General features: G+C 36.8%; 1 protein-coding gene across 1 annotated transcript; it reads right to left on the bottom strand.

The window, feature by feature from the left end:
- Window positions 1–2447: 2447 nt before the first annotated feature.
- LOC128224827 (uncharacterized) lies at window positions 2448–10177 on the bottom strand. The gene is made up of 5 exons (XM_052934894.1): window positions 9958–10177; window positions 5730–5910; window positions 4531–4660; window positions 3564–3645; window positions 2448–3040 (listed from the first exon to the last, which is right to left on the bottom strand). The coding sequence occupies exons 1-5, from the start codon at window positions 10051–10053 to the stop codon at window positions 2816–2818; spliced, it is 714 nt and encodes a 237-aa protein (XP_052790854.1). The 5' UTR covers window positions 10054–10177; the 3' UTR covers window positions 2448–2815.
- Window positions 10178–18101: the final 7924 nt, after the last annotated feature.

The following is an 18101-nucleotide window of genomic DNA, read 5'->3' as shown; positions in this document are numbered from 1 at the left end:
ATAGAAGCTAAACGCAACTTGTACGTGTATGTGTAGCAATTTGTTCAATAACTAGCGTGCTTTCCGATACAGGAGTTAAACAGAATAGAAGCTAAACGCAACTTGCACGTGTATATGTAGCAATTTGTTCAATAACTAGCGTGCTTTCCGATACATGAGTTAAACAGAATAGAAGCTAAACGCAACTTGTACGTGTATGTGTAGCAATTTGTTCAATAACTAGCGTGCTTTCCGATACAGGAGTTAAACAGAATAGAAGCTAAACGCAACTTGTACGTGTATGTGTAGCAATTTGTTCAATAACTAGCGTGCTTTCCGATAATGAGTTAAACAGAATAGAAGCTAAACGCAACTTGCACGTGTATGTGTAGCAATGTGTTCAATAACTAGCGTGCTTTCCGATACAGGAGTTAAACAGAATAGAAGCTAAACGCAACTTGCACGTGTATGTGTAGCAATGTGTTCAATAACTAGCGTGCTTTCCGATACAGGAGTTAAACAGAATAGAAGCTAAACGCAACTTGTACGTGTATGTGTAGCAATTTGTTCAATAACTAGCGTGCTTTCCGATACAGGAGTTAAACAGAATAGAAGCTAAACGCAACTTGTACGTGTATGTGTAGCAATTTGTTCAATAACTAGCGTGCTTTCCGATACAGGAGTTAAACAGAATAGAAGCTAAACGCAACTTGTACGTGTTTGTGTAGCAATGTGTTCAATAACTAGCGTGCTTTCCGATAATGAGTTAAACAGAATAGAAGCTAAACGCAACTTGCACGTGTATGTGTAGCAATTTGTTCAATAACTAGCGTGCTTTCCGATAATGAGTTAAACAGAATAGAAGCTAAACGCAACTTGTACGTGTATATGTAGCAATTTGTTCAATAACTAGCGTGCTTTCCGATACAGGAGTTAAACAGAATAGAAGCTAAACGCAACTTGTACGTGTATGTGTAGCAATTTGTTCAATAACTAGCGTGCTTTCCGATACAGGAGTTAAACAGAATAGAAGCTAAACGCAACTTGTACGTGTATGTGTAGCAATTTGTTCAATAACTAGCGTGCTTTCCGATAATGAGTTAAACAGAATAGAAGCTAAACGCAACTTGTACGTGTATGTGTAGCAATTTGTTCAATAACTAGCGTGCTTTCCGATAATGAGTTAAACAGAATAGAAGCTAAACGCAACTTGTACGTGTATATGTAGCAATTTGTTCAATAACTAGCGTGCTTTCCGATACAGGAGTTAAACAGAATAGAAGCTAAACGCAACTTGCACGTGTATGTGTAGCAATGTGTTCAATAACTAGCGTGCTTTCCGATAATGAGTTAAACAGAATAGAAGCTAAACGCAACTTGCACGTGTATGTGTAGCAATTTGTTCAATAACTAGCGTGCTTTCCGATACAGGAGTTAAACAGAATAGAAGCTAAACGCAACTTGTACGTGTGGTACCAGTAAACTCACAGTGGTCTCTTAATATATTTTCACGTCCACCAAACAATCTCGAAAAAGGGCTTATCAGTCCATGAAACCACGTGGATATCAAGCCTGTCGATTTATCAGCACTTAGTGTGCCATCCTGCTGGGCTATTTACCGTACGGTATTTCCTATTATCATATCTTTTGTTGAACTTTTCTTATTTAACGTCTGGCTGATAGCGAAACATGCCAACAAAAATATAATTTTGTTCAAAAATAAATTCATACACTAACCTACAGAGTGTAAACATACACATTTGAATGGTGTCAACTTTCGCTGCAATGTGGACAAATTCCGTCAAAAGTAAAAATGTTTTATATATATGCCGTGGTGCAGTGGACAATATAAGTATCTTCCATAGCCGAGATTGCAAGAGATTATAAGTATCGTTCATGACCGAGAGCGAAAGATAGGTTCATCCCAACCCGAGCGAAGGGTGTTTTGCGGAAACGAGGTTTACCGGGCAGCATTATTTCTTAAATGGAGCGCGAAAAAAAAATATGGTGTCATTTGAAGCGAGAAATAATTGCTTTGGATTTTAAATGTTGCCCCAAGACAAGGTTTCTATGATGCTACAGACGACGGTCTTCAACAAAGGAGGTAATTGTGAGATTGCAATAAAAAAAAAAGGAGTTCCATACGGGTACTTGTTTTATCTTTGCCCGTGGGCAAGATAAGGATTTTCAGCATGGTTAAATTTTTGGATCTACTTATCTGAGGTGGGAGAAAATTAAGGCTCCCTTTTGCAGACCGAGGGAAACCGTTTTCGATACTTGCTCCCCGCACACTATTTTGTTTGATATTTTATTTGCTGATTTGATTTTTAATCATTTATTTTACAACTAGTATATATAATCACATACGTATTTTCTATCCTTTTCGAAAATATTTAAAATTTGGTTATTACACAACTGCAGCTTATTGATGTGCCTTTAATGAAGAAATCATCAACGCCATGCATATATGGTTTTCATTATAAATTTGTATTGATAGTTCAGCGGACTACAACTCAATAATTCATACACGTTTCATAAAAAAAAAAACATGCCCATATATTTAACAAAATAATAATAATAAAATCAGTTCCAAGTTTGTCCTTATACGCTGAACAACTAGTATGTCCTTGTTTTAGCAGTGGACATTGCTAATTTGCTATTTATCGACTTGTTAGGGAAAATCGATTGTTAATATTATACCCAATAACGTCCAACAATCCCCATCCCCTAAGGAGTTACTCCAAACATGATTACAACTAAGTATCCCTAATCTTGGAAGCAGTCAACAAATCTGGATGACTGCAACAGTCAACAGTTTCTGCTGAGACGTATGTTATCAGTTCCGATTGCCGTGCTGACGACGGCGACGCGGTTGATACGGAAGTGGTTGACAGCTGCGCGAGATGACCGGTTGGTCTTCCGTCGGTAAAGTGCCGTCACTGATGCATTCCTCCTTCCGTCGACAGCGGCAAATGTAATCGTTGATAAACATATCCGATGCGCCGTTCCATGTTACTCGCTCACACTCCGAGGAAGGTAGGCGGTTCATTCCACAACGAGGCTGCGAATAAAGATGCAAATATTTTCGTCTACAAAATTTTAAAATTTACATTAACGAATTTTTTGTCCACACTCACACGTAAACTTTGGAATCCTGTGTCACAGAAAGGCGACTCTGAAATTTACTTGCTTAAATTTCAACTTTATTATTATTATTATTATTATTATTATTATTATTATTATTATTATTATTATTATTATTATTATTATTATCATTATTATTATTGTTCTTATTAATCTATTATTATTATTATTATTATTATTATTATTATTATTATTATTATTATTATTATTTTTTTTTTTTTTTTTTTATTTTTTTTTTTTTTATTTATTTATTATTATTATTATTATTATTATTATTATTATTATTATTATTATTGTTCTTATTAATCTATTATTTATTATTATTATTATTATTATTATTATTATTATTATTATTATTATTATTATTATTATTATTATTATTATTTTTATTATTATTATTATTATTATTATTATTATTATTTGTTCTATTCGCAGCTTACCTTTCCACAGGAGTATTCAATGTAATCGTAATCTCCCTCTCGCCATGACCGGTGAGCGTACAAAGACCGATAGCACCGACACCTGAAAATAGTATCTGACCGATTACAAAAAAGACTTTTTGACGAAAACTGTTTTATTGGAGCAACGCTAGACTGGTTACCTCATCATCTTTTCTCCAAGAAACAACGCACGGTACCAGTTTACTTAGCAACGCGGGATTATCAAAATCAAATTAAGAAAGTAATCGGATTCGAGCAGAAAAAAGAAGATTGTTTTCTCCCATCTCAGATAAGTAGATCAAATAATTTAATAACCATGCTGGAAATTCTTATCTTGCCCATGGGCAAAGAAAAAACAAGTACCCGTATGGAACTCCTTTAAATGGTCATTATATTGTAATTACCTCCCTTGTTGAAGACTGTCGTCTGTAGCATCATGGAAACCTTGTGTTGTGGCAATAATTAGAGTGCTAATTAATTATTTCTCGCTTCAAATGTCGCCATAAAAAAGTTTTCACGCACCTTTCAAGAAATAATGCTTCACTATCCTTAGAACTATTTAAAGACCGATTTGACTATGAACATAATCTGAATCACTGCGTGCATATCCACGACAACCACGAATTAGCACACATCCATACGCATTTATTTTCACTACGCACAGAAGAGTTTCAGCAAAAAAAACACTTTTACTTAATTTTGTTTAACTGAGGTGGAAGAAAAAGCATCTACCTTAGCCGCTCGTGTAAGATAGGTTCACCCCAACACTCGCACAGGGTTTCCGTAAAACACCCTACGCTCGGGTCAGGATGAACCTATCGTACACTCTCGGCCATGGAAGATACTTAAAGTCATGACGCCCTTAAATAAACGTATAATGTTCAACGTGCATGATATCCATATTTGCTTACAGATAATATAACCAATTGTATGAGTGCTACCAAAAGCCATTATAAACGTCACTAACCGGAAGTCGGACACAATCTCAAACGTGAAGGCTCCCCTGCCCCGCGTGGTCATGGCGACCTCATCTTGGCGACAGACTGTGTCCGGCTGCTCCAGTTCACAGTAACTGATTTTCACTTCGACCTCTTGACCTGTTATAAAACCATTTCAATTATTCATAAATAGATTGACACAGGTCACTGTAGTTTATATTCACCTACACCTCCTGACCTGTTATAAAACCATTTCAATTATTCATAAATAGATTGACACAGGAGCATTTTATTTTTGATTTGCCATTATTAAAGTGTGAATAAGAAGTCGTTACTTTGTGAATTGGGTAGTATTATCTTATGAAATGGGAAGCGTTACATTGTGAATTTGGGAACATTCAATGTGAATGGGTGAGCGTTCAGTGTGGATTAGAGAATATCAGAGTGTGTATTGGGACCGGCGTTACAGTGTGAACTGGGGACCAGCGTTAAAGTGTGAATCGGAGAATAGCAGAGTGTGTATTGGGACCGGCGTTACAATGTGAACTGGGGACCAGCGTTACAGTGTGAATTGGAGAATAGCAGAGTGTGTATTGGGACCGGCGTTACAGTGTGAACTTGAAACCAGCGTTACAGTGTGAATTGGAGAATAGTATAATGTTAATTGGGGACCGGCATTACAGGGTGAACTCTGGGAACCGGCATTACAGTGTGAACTGGGGACCGGCATTACAGTGCGAACTGGGAATCGGCGTAACAGTGAGAATTGGGGACCGGCGTTTCAATGTGAATTGTCGACTGGCATTACAGTGTTAATTGGGAGCCGGCGTTTCAGTGTAAATTGGGGACTGACGTTACAGTGTGAACTGGGGACCAGCATTACAGCGTGAACTGGGGACCGGCATTACAGAGTGAACTGGGGACTTGCGTTACAGTGTGAACTGGGGACCGGCATTACAGTGTGAACTGGGGACTGGCGTTACAGTTTGAACTGGGGACCGGCATTACAGTGTGAACTGGGGACCGGCATTACAGTGTGAACTGGGAATCGGCGTTACAGTGTGAACTGGGAATCGGCGTTACAGTGTGTTATAGTGCGAGTATTCTTTTATTGAAGATAGTTACAGTAGAGATTGAAGACCATGGCCGTGTAAACTCGAGAGCATTGCAATGCATATGAGGGGGCATCGGAGAACATCGCGGTGTTGATAGAACTTCGTTTTCATACCTGCATTTCTGAAAACTTTCGTCACAGACCGGGAGGATGAAAACCAATCAGTTTCGCATTCTTGGTTGTTAGGACAACGGCATATTTCCTGTGCGCTGTGCCACACCTGGTAGGAGTTTAAGTCCGTGAGGTTGTAGGCCAAGTGACATAGGCCACTGTATGAGGTACATATTGGTGCTTCCTGAAAAAAAAAACTGTGATATATTCAAGCCAACACATATTCATCATATACAAAGCATAACTAGCAAAACCAATCAGTTTCATTAATCAAAAAAACAACAAGCAGCATAATTGTCCGCTATGCTGCAAGGTAAAAGGTAAAATACAGGATAAGCGATGCTAAAGGCTAACGAAATGACGAACAAGTAGTAGAACAGTTGTTGAGCTAACGCCATATTTACTCTGCGTTCACCTAAAGATCGCCGCACTCTAGGTAAGTGAGGGTTTTTTTTAAAGAAGAGGCCCACGAGTGCCTATGCTCTTCTGTCATGACGTTTTCGGTAATATACTAAATTCGCATTCAAAGGGAAGCAATCGGTAAGTCATATGCATTAAAAAGAGCAAAGGGAAAGTACTACAACAAGAACACACAACTCTATGAACAGAACTGTCTCCTTTAGAAATATTTTTGCTAGGGCTGTAGCATTTCAAGCAAAGTGAAAGCACCTGCTACAGTAATACACAACTCTTTGTATAAAGTATTCTCCCTTAGAAAAATACAAGGGCTTCAGTATTTTAAGGGCCATAATCCAGTCATGCATGCGATCTGGCTGGTTAAAGAAAGGAGCTAAGCTCTCATGGTTATCTTACAATATAGACTGTATCGCGTTCAAAGGCAATTGTTTACCGTAGCACGGACGCACGGGCGACGGACACCACGTCATGACTTGAGATCGACCAGAACAGCTTAAATGAACACTTAACAACTGCTAGATTTACATTTTTAATTGCTTTTATGGCACTAAATTCGCACCACACTTATGGATTTAAATATTACTGGAACACAACGTACTCTTACATAGGGATAGACATCTTTTCTAATATTATTTTTGCTTTCAATGAAATATTTAAGCCCGACATGACAGTTAGCATGTGCCCAAATCGCATACTATAAATATTTACTTGAAATGTTTGACATTAATCATAAATAACGCAGCGAAATAGATCAAGCATTCGGATCAGCTTTGATTTATCAGTGAGTAGCACATTTTATCAATGGAGTTCTTGAAAAAACTAGAGCGGGCGTCCGTTAAGTGACTGACAGTTTGTATATCTGAGCTCGCGGCTAATGAATGGGCGACTTGTTCCTCACCGGAAGCTGGGAAGATGCAGGGAATTGATAGCGGAGATAGCATCTTGACAGGGGAGCGGCCGCTGACTGATTTACAGGCTGAATGTTTGTCTGTCCGATTTTCGCTCATGGGATGTCTAAATTTAGACCATCCTCAAAACCATATGACCTTACCAGGCCACTTGTTTTTGTAACCACCGTCTGGATTTTTAAGCAAGAGATTTCACGAACTTCGTCGTTCGAGCAACAATTGCAATTTAAAAAAATAAGGCCGGGCCTCATCATTCTTATTGACCGAGTTATTTCAACCGTAGATTCAACTGTTTTCGCATTTGTGTGTTATTTCTTTGTTGTCGTTTTTCCACGAAAACTTCAAATACACCGATTTTCGGGGTTTTTTAACAACCGCATTGAAGAGAATGGTTTACATTTAGTAAATCGCAGTATTTGAAGATATCTTTTCCACATTTGAAAGTAAGAATGGAACGTAAAACTAATTTAATAAAATGTTTTTGCAAAATTTAAGAAATGTTGAAAACAAATTTCAAATTTTGCCTTTGAAGTCGACGATTTTGAAAAAGTTTTAACCCGATAACAGTACGTGATGTTACAGAAAAGCAACACAATTAAAGGAAATGGGGGAAATATACAAACTATTAATTAGAAATTAACTTTCGTATTTCGCATAGAAAGTAAATGCATTTCATATGGATATCCAGATATTCCTACAACAAAAAATCAAAGTTTTGAATTACAAATAATTACGTGTTTCATTTTAATTATCCCGTTTCCCACATTTCCCTAAAATTCTTCCTTCCTGTAATGTCACGTACCCAAGTTGGTCCTAAAATGTGAACGAGTCTTTCATATTGGTTTGAACTGAATTCGTATCGACGTCAAATTTGAAACGCATTTTTACAGAAAAACACAGACATTCTTTTAGCCTTATGTACCTTTAAAAATATATCTCCAAAATATAATAATTCAAAGTCTAAAATATATATCATGAAAACAGACCTGCAAAAATATTAAATTTAATTTGAAACCGTCGTGTCTTAATTAATTATTATACATATCTTAATTATGATGTATATATCATTCTGGTCTATACCATTACTGACGTGTAATCTTGCTGTGAAATGGTTGAGGGTGTAAACCCCCTCCCCATACGTGCCGCGTACTTCTTCATTTTTCACTCGAATCTTGAGTAACAAATAATTTTAGGCTTTTTGCGAGATATGCCAAATGTTGAGTTTCCACGTATCGCGTGATACCCTTTTAAATCTAAAGTTATTCTTAAAACGCACCTGAAAACCACCTACACAAACATGGGAATTCACCATCATTTTCATGCTTATAATACTATATTAAATATCCATGGCTTATGCTTGTTGCTATTTTTATTGAAAAATAGTAAATATTCTGCAAAATTGGCGGTGGGAAAATGAATATATAAATAGCGTCCCTGAAGAAATATAAACTGGTTTACACGCCCTTCTCCCTTATGAACTGAATAGTCCTAGTTAGCTAATAGAATGTACAAAGAGTTCCGGCGGGGAGTCTGCGTACCAACCTCTAGCGAACTGTGGTGTCAGCCGTGTGGTGGTGTGTAAGCTTGTTTATACTCGCACTCGGGCCTTGCCCATTCGGCGAGTGCTCCGATAAGATTGTTATTTATTTTAGTTATTTTTAGTAAAATGCACAGACAGAATGTAACCCTGGTTAAAACGTGCATCGGTGTGTAGCACTGATATATGGAACCCAATTTAACGTACTTCCCGGAAGACGATAAGTATTTTTAGTGGTGCGGCGGGGATTCGAACCTGCGTTCCCTGGTTTCCAGTCAAATATGTTACCACTATACCAAGGAATCAGCTTTATGTGTGTAAGCTTATTTATTATACTCGCACTCGGGCCTTTTCCATTCGGTGAGTGCTCCGAAAAGATTGTTAGTTTTAGGTGTTTGGAGCACAGTGCACAGACAGAATGTAACCATGAACCCCTGGTTGTAGCTACCCTGGTTCTTTAACATGCACCAGTGTATAGCACCGTCACACCAACCCCTATTTGACGCCCCCTACGGAAGACGATAAGTATTTGTACTAGCGGTGCAGCGGGTAATCGAACCTGCGACCTCTGGATTGACAGTCGAGTGTGTTTCAAATAATCTACGGATCCGCCACGATCCGTCAACAATATAGCTGTCGAGCTAGCTATAATAGCCACTCGGTTCCGGTGTCGGCTGCGCGTCAAAATGTACGGGGTTCAAACCCACGTCCGGACATACTATCTTTTTTTCCTTTAATGGTGCCAGAAATAGTTCGGAAGCGCCTGAATGTAATGGGCCGGGAAGGGGCCGTAACAGAACCTGTACAGTTTAGTACATCCAGGTTAGTTAGGGGGATGGGGAGGGGGGGGGGGGGGGGGTCCGGTCGGGGCCCAATATGGTAAAAGTGTAGTGTCAGCCTCCTTGTTAAGCTTGCTTTTATATAGACGCGGTAGAGGCGTTTAGAATCACCGTTTGGGTTGACAGGTAATCTTTTTTTCACTTTAGTACCGACTTCTCAGAGTCGTGCAAAAATATATAGAAAGTACATGTGATATGAACATCAAATCTTGGAGGCTAATTACCAAAACTCCTTAATACTCCATTGACTTGCGCGTACTTTAAGACGGGTTGGGTTTCATCATCTTATAATGTTGGAACTTATTCAGTATTTTAACACATTGGTGTAATTCCGTGTACGTCTTTTCAGCCAAAAGATATTTAAGCAAAAAGTCTAATAAGCGATTCAAGTGTTCGCAAAAACGTTTTTCAGCAATAAATATTATAAACATTTTTTTAAACAGTTCAATTGAGTTTTCGTGCTCAAAAAATAAAAGTAAAAAATATTTTTTATTTATATAATAATTTTTTTTTAATTTTTTTATACTTACGGGCCCCAACGGTTGCGGATCCAGTATAATTACATCACAAGACACGAAATAAATTACAAAAGTCAAGCACACGAGAAGAATTCTAAGAAAACCCATCTTGTCTACAAATATGAATTAATCCCGGTTCACTGAAAGGTCTTTCGGCTTCGTTATTTCATTCATAAAATAAATTTCCCACAGTGTGAGAAAACGTATTTATCGCGATTTTATATCTTGGTGGGGAGAAAAAAATGTTTACATTTGGAGGGCTGTTGCGAAATTTAATAAAATATAAAAATCCGGGGTTCTCATATTTCCACCAAGGCTTGAACTTGCGATGTTCGCATACCATACGAATCAGTGGTACATATTGTTTACGTACAAAGCAACTATGACTCATTTAAAGGGGGTATTTATATGTTGCAGATGGGCTGTTCATTCAATTTTGTTTATTTAACACTTAAAGACAAAAATATCAGGGTAGATTTAGCCTCTTGACCGATTATTTTTTATTCTACACGAATTGCTGTCAGCTGAAGCTTTCTCCAAAAAGATGTTTAAAGAACATGTTTATGCGCATCATATTCATAGAAAATAAGCATTAACATTCAACTGTTGACAAATGGCAACTTTTGTTGCAATTTTGACACATTTTTTGGCTGTAACAGTTTCCTTGACTACATGTATACAAAAGCCGGGAGTTCGAATCATGTTTATTTATTATATTTGTTCTACTTCTTTACCTTCATATACTAAAACTGATTTACAAATGTTCATACATGATAAACGTATTTGAATACCCCAAACTCGTACCAAATGGACCTTTAATTTCGGTCTGAGATCTTTGAAACAAAACATGTGGCGAATTTGTTTTGTTGTGGGGTTTATGTACTGTACGAAATGTAACAGGTGTGTCGAGTTCATAAAAACAGGATATTAGATGTATGTTTGAAAGAAGAGGTCATAATCTTCATGAACACATGTTTGAGAATATGACTCATCTTTAGATGTGGTTAAGATAAAAAGAACTTGGTCAAAATATGAAATATATCCGTGCGTAGGTGTTCTAGATTACATCTTTGGTAAATTGACCCAAAAGGGAGTTTCAATATAACTATATAAATTATACGGTAACCGAAAAACCTTATTGGGTATTTTTTCCTTCTCTCTCACTTCCCCCTCCCCCTCTCCCGCTCTCTCTCCCGCTCTCTCTCTCTCTCTCTCTCTCTCTCTCTCTCTCCCACGCACCCACCCACCCTCCCTCTCTCTCTCTCTCCCACCCCACCCACCCTCTCTCTCTCTCTCTCTCTCTCTCTCTCTCTCTCTCTCTTCTCTCTCTCTCTCTCTCTCTCTCTCTCTCTCTCTCTCTCTCTCTCTCTCTCAAATATTCTTAGATAAAAAACCCGAACATTTTGATCGGACCTCGTTATGAATGAAATCTTTTATCACTCATATGCGGACGTGACGGGTTTTCGGATTTCCTGTTCATCAATAAAACACTTAGTTTTGAGATTAAACACGATGATACATTTACGGAAATTTACGTGAATAGACGAACGAATGCGCAAATGGTCCAGAAATGTGATAGTTTGTACGTAAACAGCCGTCATTACAAATTGCGATGAAATTGCGATTCATGCAGGCCGATTTCGCTCATAAAATATTTTCAATTTCTTTATTGTTTCGAATATTGTGAGTTATAATCTGAATAAACGCTATTTGTTCATGTTTATGCTCATCCAGGGGGCTCTGCATGTCTGCTAGATAAAAAATATATCTTCATCCGATCTTCATCAATGTTGTTTGGATTGAGGATCTTTCTGGAAACTAGGTCAAGTTTGATTTTGAGTCATGTCGGTAAAACAAGACTACTAAGTCAAATTATAGAAAAAAAAAATCATTAAGTGAACATAAAAGGAAGGAATACTTTTGATTGGATTATTATGAAACATTGCTTAGATGGTTTTGCCTTTATCCTGAAAAAATATGGGTCATGTCGGGCTAAAACTAGGTCACTAGGTCAAAGCGTCGACAAAAAATGTGAACACAATATAAGGTAAAATGTTTATCTGACCGAAATTGACCTTGATAAGACTTATTGCCTTTATCATTGAAAATTAAGCAAGTGGTCGAATATAGGTCAAATAGATAAATGTAGGTCACCAAGTCAAATCATAGAACTCATTTGTAGGTTTCATTTTCGTCTGTTTATTTGTTCAATGGTAGGAACGTACGTCACGCGCACTTGCTGAAAAGATTCCACGCGGTTTATGATAACGTAAACAAATCAGGTATTTTTTTCATTTTTTACAATATCTCCTGACATTGTTCCATACAAAACAATAGCGCAACGAACAACTCTATATTCATTGTATTCATTGTATGCACAGTGATGGTTCATTGCTGGAAGTAACTCTTCGTATAAGCTTGAAAATGGAATAACGATTTTTTTCTAGATCGGGCTACCTACGGACGGCATTATAATTCTTTAGGTAAAGTCAAATCAAAAGATATTTGTATGCACTTGAGGCGGCACGATCTCACTTAAGTGCCTATGGAAAAACGGTTGTTGGACTGCTCAAGTTCTGTATAGAACAGTCCGATTGCGATTGCCTGAAATGATTCCACGCCGACGAAGGGTCTCCGGCGTACATAGATAAGCCTTGGTCACAATTTGAGATTTGATCACCGGTAATGTTTTAATATTGCATGATATATTTTATTTTAATATGAATCGTGTTACAAATGGTTGTCTGTTCAAACATGGGTCATATCTGGTAAAAATAAAGGTCACTAAGAAGAATCAACGAAAACATTGAGAACACTATAGAAAGTTTAAGTCCCATCTGCCTAGCATGAAACTTGCTAAGATATGCTGTCTTTGTGAAATCTAAGTAAAAGCTTGAATGTGGGTCATGACCTGGGAAAAACTGGGTCACTAGGTCAAAAGTATTAGAAACCTTGAGATGGATAAAATCAATAGAGGTTAAATATTTATGGAATCATAATGAAACTTGTTCAAATTAATATTTCGTATAAATATATATTGACAATTGTCGAGCATTGGTCATGCTGGATAAAAATATTTTGAACGCATCATTATATCATGTTTAATGACTTTAAAACTTGAAAAATTTGTTCGCAAAGTAAAATTGCACAAGAATATTTTGAACTTGAAAAAAAGTTTCATATTCATCGGATCTTCAACGGTTGAGAATGGTTGCCTTCGTTAAATCTAGGTGCACGTAGATTATTGACTATATCGCGTGAAGAAATGGGTCACTACTGAAAATAACTCAAATCATAGAAACATGTCCTGAACATAATAGAAGGTTTTTTTTAAAAACAATCTTTATGATACTTGGTCAGATTTATTTTCTTTATGATTTTTTGACACAGATCGGATAAAAAGCCGAAATGCATCTTGTCAGGTTGAAAGACAAAAACTTGGTCATTAGAACAATCTTTAGGTTATTTTCCATCATGTCAACTTTCCACTTGTTCAGGATTACAGTTCTCATAATAAAATCATTGTGTTTATTAAGTGGGCCAAATGAAATAATGTGAAAATATATTTTGAAACAACGGAAATGACGTATTCATTGACAAGATAAGTAGTCCACTTACAACAGCTAGTGCAAGGAATGTGATTTCCGACAAGAGCGCCCCGAGAGAACGCCGACGCACGCCTGGTCTGATTTGTTTTTAGTTATTCCAAGGGCCATAACTCAAAAACTGTCAAAGCCAGAGTTATGCGCCCTGTTGGGTTTTTTAGCGTGTACATTCGGAACACCTCGTTCATTTCCTATCGAAAACAACCTCGAATAATTGCCGATGCATCAGTAGAAGTAGTTCGTAATAAATTGAATAATACTTTAAATTAAGTGTTGAGTTTTAACGAGAATTAAGAGAATTATACCATAAATAAATAAGATTTCCTAGAGTAAAGTCATTTGGTTTAACTCTTATATCATATCGCTACGCGATCTACTTGCAGGGAAGAAAAATGTAAAGAATTTTGACATTGTAAACCGTCCATATTTTCGATGGAAAACGGCCGAGGATTTCAGATTGAAGCGTATAGTCTCTAGTAATATATAAACAGTTTCGGTTAAATATCTTAAATGTTTTTAGTTAAGACATAGGTTTGATGGTTTCGTTTCTTAAGGGGAGATAAATGCCAAATACTCACTAAATATTAATAACAAGAGTTGTCGCTGCAATATAAAGATGGAAACACTTATGTACTTGTATGTTTGTAAGATTTGTTTTTATTCACTGAACATGAATTGACACGCTTGGTTGAATATCCAACTTATGACTAAAACCCTGTTCATTATCTAGTGGTGCTTTAATAAAATTAGTTCGTTTAAAGCTGCACTTTCACAGATTGAAGGTTTTGACAACTTTTTTATTATTAAATTCAAAAATTAATGTTTTATGCATTTTGTTTGAACGGTTTAAGCCATAAAACATTGATTTTTGAACGGAAATATGCAAAACTGCGATCTAATCTTTTGTCAGCAATCTTTAATCATTGGTTTGCAGATATTTACGCAAAATTTTGCTCTTCCCAAGACAAACAATAAAACAATTGTAAAAACCGTAAATCTGTGAGAGTGCAGCTTTTATAATGTTTATAACAATACTAATAATACTACTTATAACACAATAATAATGATAATTATAATAATAATAATAATAATAAAAAAGTGATAATAATAATAATAATAATAATAATAATAATAATAATAATAATAATAATAATAATAATAATAATATAATTATTATAATAAATTGTAGTCTATGAACGTGTAGCTTTTATTACTAAGTTCAATTGATTAAGCTTATTTTCTAAATTGAAATTACTACGCGATCTACTTGTAGCGTAGTTAAAAGTGAAGAATTCTGACTGTGTAAACTGTCCATATACATCCGAGGCTGTTTTCGATGGAACATTGCCGAGGTGTTCCGATTGTTGTTTACAAAGCTTTTTTATAATTACTTCCACATGAAGGAGATTATGGCGCTAAGATTTCAACATTAATAAGCCCCGAACTGACTATTAGGTAATGATATATCGTTGCTGTTTTTCTTTTATTATCTCGTGGTTCTGCAGATGTAAACTATTTGCGATTCTAAAAAAGAGAACGAGGAGTGATATATTTGAGGAGTGAATGTGAATTATAATTTATCAATCTTTTTCCAATGTTGTTCTCTATAATTATTATTCATTCTTTGTAAGTAATTTAACCGATAATTTGGACTTAAGTTTTAGAGTCTGTCTTGAATGAACACATTAATTCAGGGGCGTATCTTCCTATAGGCCGTGTAGGCCACAGCCTAGACATTTTTCAGAAAAAGCGAAAAAATAAAAATGCCAAATCTGCAATAAAAACTGAAGACATAGGGGGTGAGGGGCTGAAATATGAAATTCCGACAAATGCGCCTTTATATATCGAAAACCGGGTAGTTCAAATCTATTGCTTTCTTGTATAAATACATTTTTACACGAAATTAATGTTCCGTATATAATTTATCGGAGGCTGTGAGACACGGTGGTCCAGTCATGGGGACAAACTAGAAACATTCCAAAATGCGTTCCCCGAAGTGGTCCACGCACTTGAAACTCTTAATGAAGAGGGAGACAAGAAGGCCGGCCAGTATTTGGCCGCTGTATTGCGGTTTGAATTCATAATCTCACCTGTAGTGGCACAACACATTGACAAATCTACTTCAGAAGGAAGAAAATGATCTACTACACGCTGTTTAAGAATCTAACGTCATTGTCAAATTGTGCAATGATTGGAGGGATGATCCTGATGTGTGGAATGGACTGTGCATGAAAACAGCGGATATAAGCTCAGGCTTTGACATTCAAACATCAATACCAAGAAGAGTTGGTCGACAACAGAGCAAATCCCGAGGTGCAAACACCATCTGACTACTTCAGAATAACCTTGTACAATGTCTTCATTGATCATTTAGTACAAGAAATGGAAAGCCGTATCCTGAGAGTTGAAGACAGATACAGTGCACACCATTTGTTGCCTTCAAAACTGGACATTCTGCAGTACGACATGCTGCCATCAATTTATTCTTCTTATGACCCCTGATCTTCACGAAACATTTGACACATTTAAAACAGAAATTGCACGATGGAAGGTCAGATGGAGCATCGCAGCCGCAAGTCCATCTAGACTACAAGAGACCCTCAAGCAGACCAACAAGGACTTGTATCCGTGCATATTTACAATATTGAAGGTTCTTCTTACCTTCCCACCTACATAAGCCTCTTGTGAAAAGTAGTGGAATAAAACGAATAAAAAAAACTTCCTGCGAATGACAATGAAAAGCGATAGGTTGTCATCCTTGGCCCTTATCCACAGCCACACTGTGCATGATCATAGATGTTGACCGCGTCACCAATCTAGAGGTTTTTTTTAATGATCCAGGAGAGTCAAGTGTGCTGTAGAAAGCGACATAATATATATGGCATTGTTTGTGAAAATACACATGTGTTTAGCTTTGTGTTTAGCTTTGGTTTTGTCATCAACATGCATTAATATTGAGTGGAATTTAATTAATAAAGGTTTCAATGTTTTATTTTTATGACCTGTCTTCTTTAGCTAAGATACATACAAATTTAATTTAAAGTAAAACAATGATATTGTTACTCTCATTTATGTTTTTACAACAACGTAATATACACCTAAACGCACCTACGACCAACAAGCTAAAATAAATCAGGGGGCATGCCCCCGACCCCCCCCCCCCCCCCCCCCCCTAGAAAGTGGCCTACACATATATTTTCGTCAAGCTACGCCCCTGATTATGCTTATATGCTTTTATACGAGTATATAACTTCTGGTGTTTGAAGTTGGCTAATCAAATAAAGAAATATTACACACCACTGAGGGTCATATGACATTATAAGGACCGGTCAGTCAGCCCCCGAAGGTGTATATGGACCGAGGCGTATAATGTGTACTTGCGAAAGAAATGTCGTTGCGAAAATTGCAAGCAGCACTCACCAGTTTAATGACGTCAGCGGTCCATATTTTATTTATGGCGAGGTCAGGACCGTCCAAACACATGATATGGACCGCTGACGTCATAAAGACTGGATTTTTATTAAAATACATTGATATACGGACCGATCAACTTTATATACACAAAGCAAGAACATTTTTATGTAAGGTATAACATCTATCGATATTTAGCTCAACATTGAAGTCCTAACGTTGAGCTGGCTCGTCAGTCATTCGGCACGACGTTAAGCTCAGCATTCAAAATGACTAACTCCCTAATGTTGAGCTGGCTAGTCATTTAGGTTTACATTAAGCTCAACATTCAAAATGACTAACTCCCTACTGTTGAGCTGGCTCGTCATTTAGGTTTACATTAAGCTCAACATTCAAAATGACTAACTCCCTAATGTTGAGCTGGCTAGTCATTTAGGTTTACATTAAGCTCAACATTCAAAATGACTAACTCCCTAATGTTGAGCTGGCTCGTCATTTAGGTTTACATTAAGCTCAACATTCAAAATGACTAACTCCCTAATGTTGAGCTGGCTAGTCATTTAGGTTTACATTAAGCTCAACATTCAAAATGACTAACTCCCTAATGTTGAGCTGGCTCGTCATTTAGGTTTACGTTAAGCTCAACATTCAAAATGACATTTAAAACTTCCACTGTTGCACTGACTCGCATTCAGCTCAACATTAAGCTCAACATTCAAAATCACCACTCCGAATGCTGAGCAAGCCAGTCATCCAGCTCGACGTTCAGCTCATCATTCAAAATGACAAACTCCCAATGTTGAGCTGAACGTCGGATTGCTGGTGGATGCACCCACTTTTACTTATTTTTACTGAGTGTACTGACTGATAAGACAACATTATCAACATGTATGACATCTTGAGGACACTCAGGGATTGTTTTATATACTTAGTGATTGAAATTATATTTTGTCCACTGGGGTGGCAGTATTTTTTTAAAATGTGTCGAATATTTATTTGTTGAATTAGCAACCAGTCGATATTGATTTTAATAGGGTGAATCGGTAGATGTTAACTGAGGCTGGACCGGTAGACAAAACATTTAACCATTACTAAACATAAAATATGTAACATGATACTTTGTCAGCAGATTATTTAAAA

The sequence above is a fragment of the Mya arenaria genome, chromosome 17, assembly GCF_026914265.1.
Source record: "Mya arenaria isolate MELC-2E11 chromosome 17, ASM2691426v1".
Classification (NCBI taxonomy): Eukaryota; Metazoa; Mollusca; class Bivalvia; order Myida; family Myidae; genus Mya; species Mya arenaria.
This window is presented reverse-complemented; position numbering and strand designations above follow the sequence as displayed.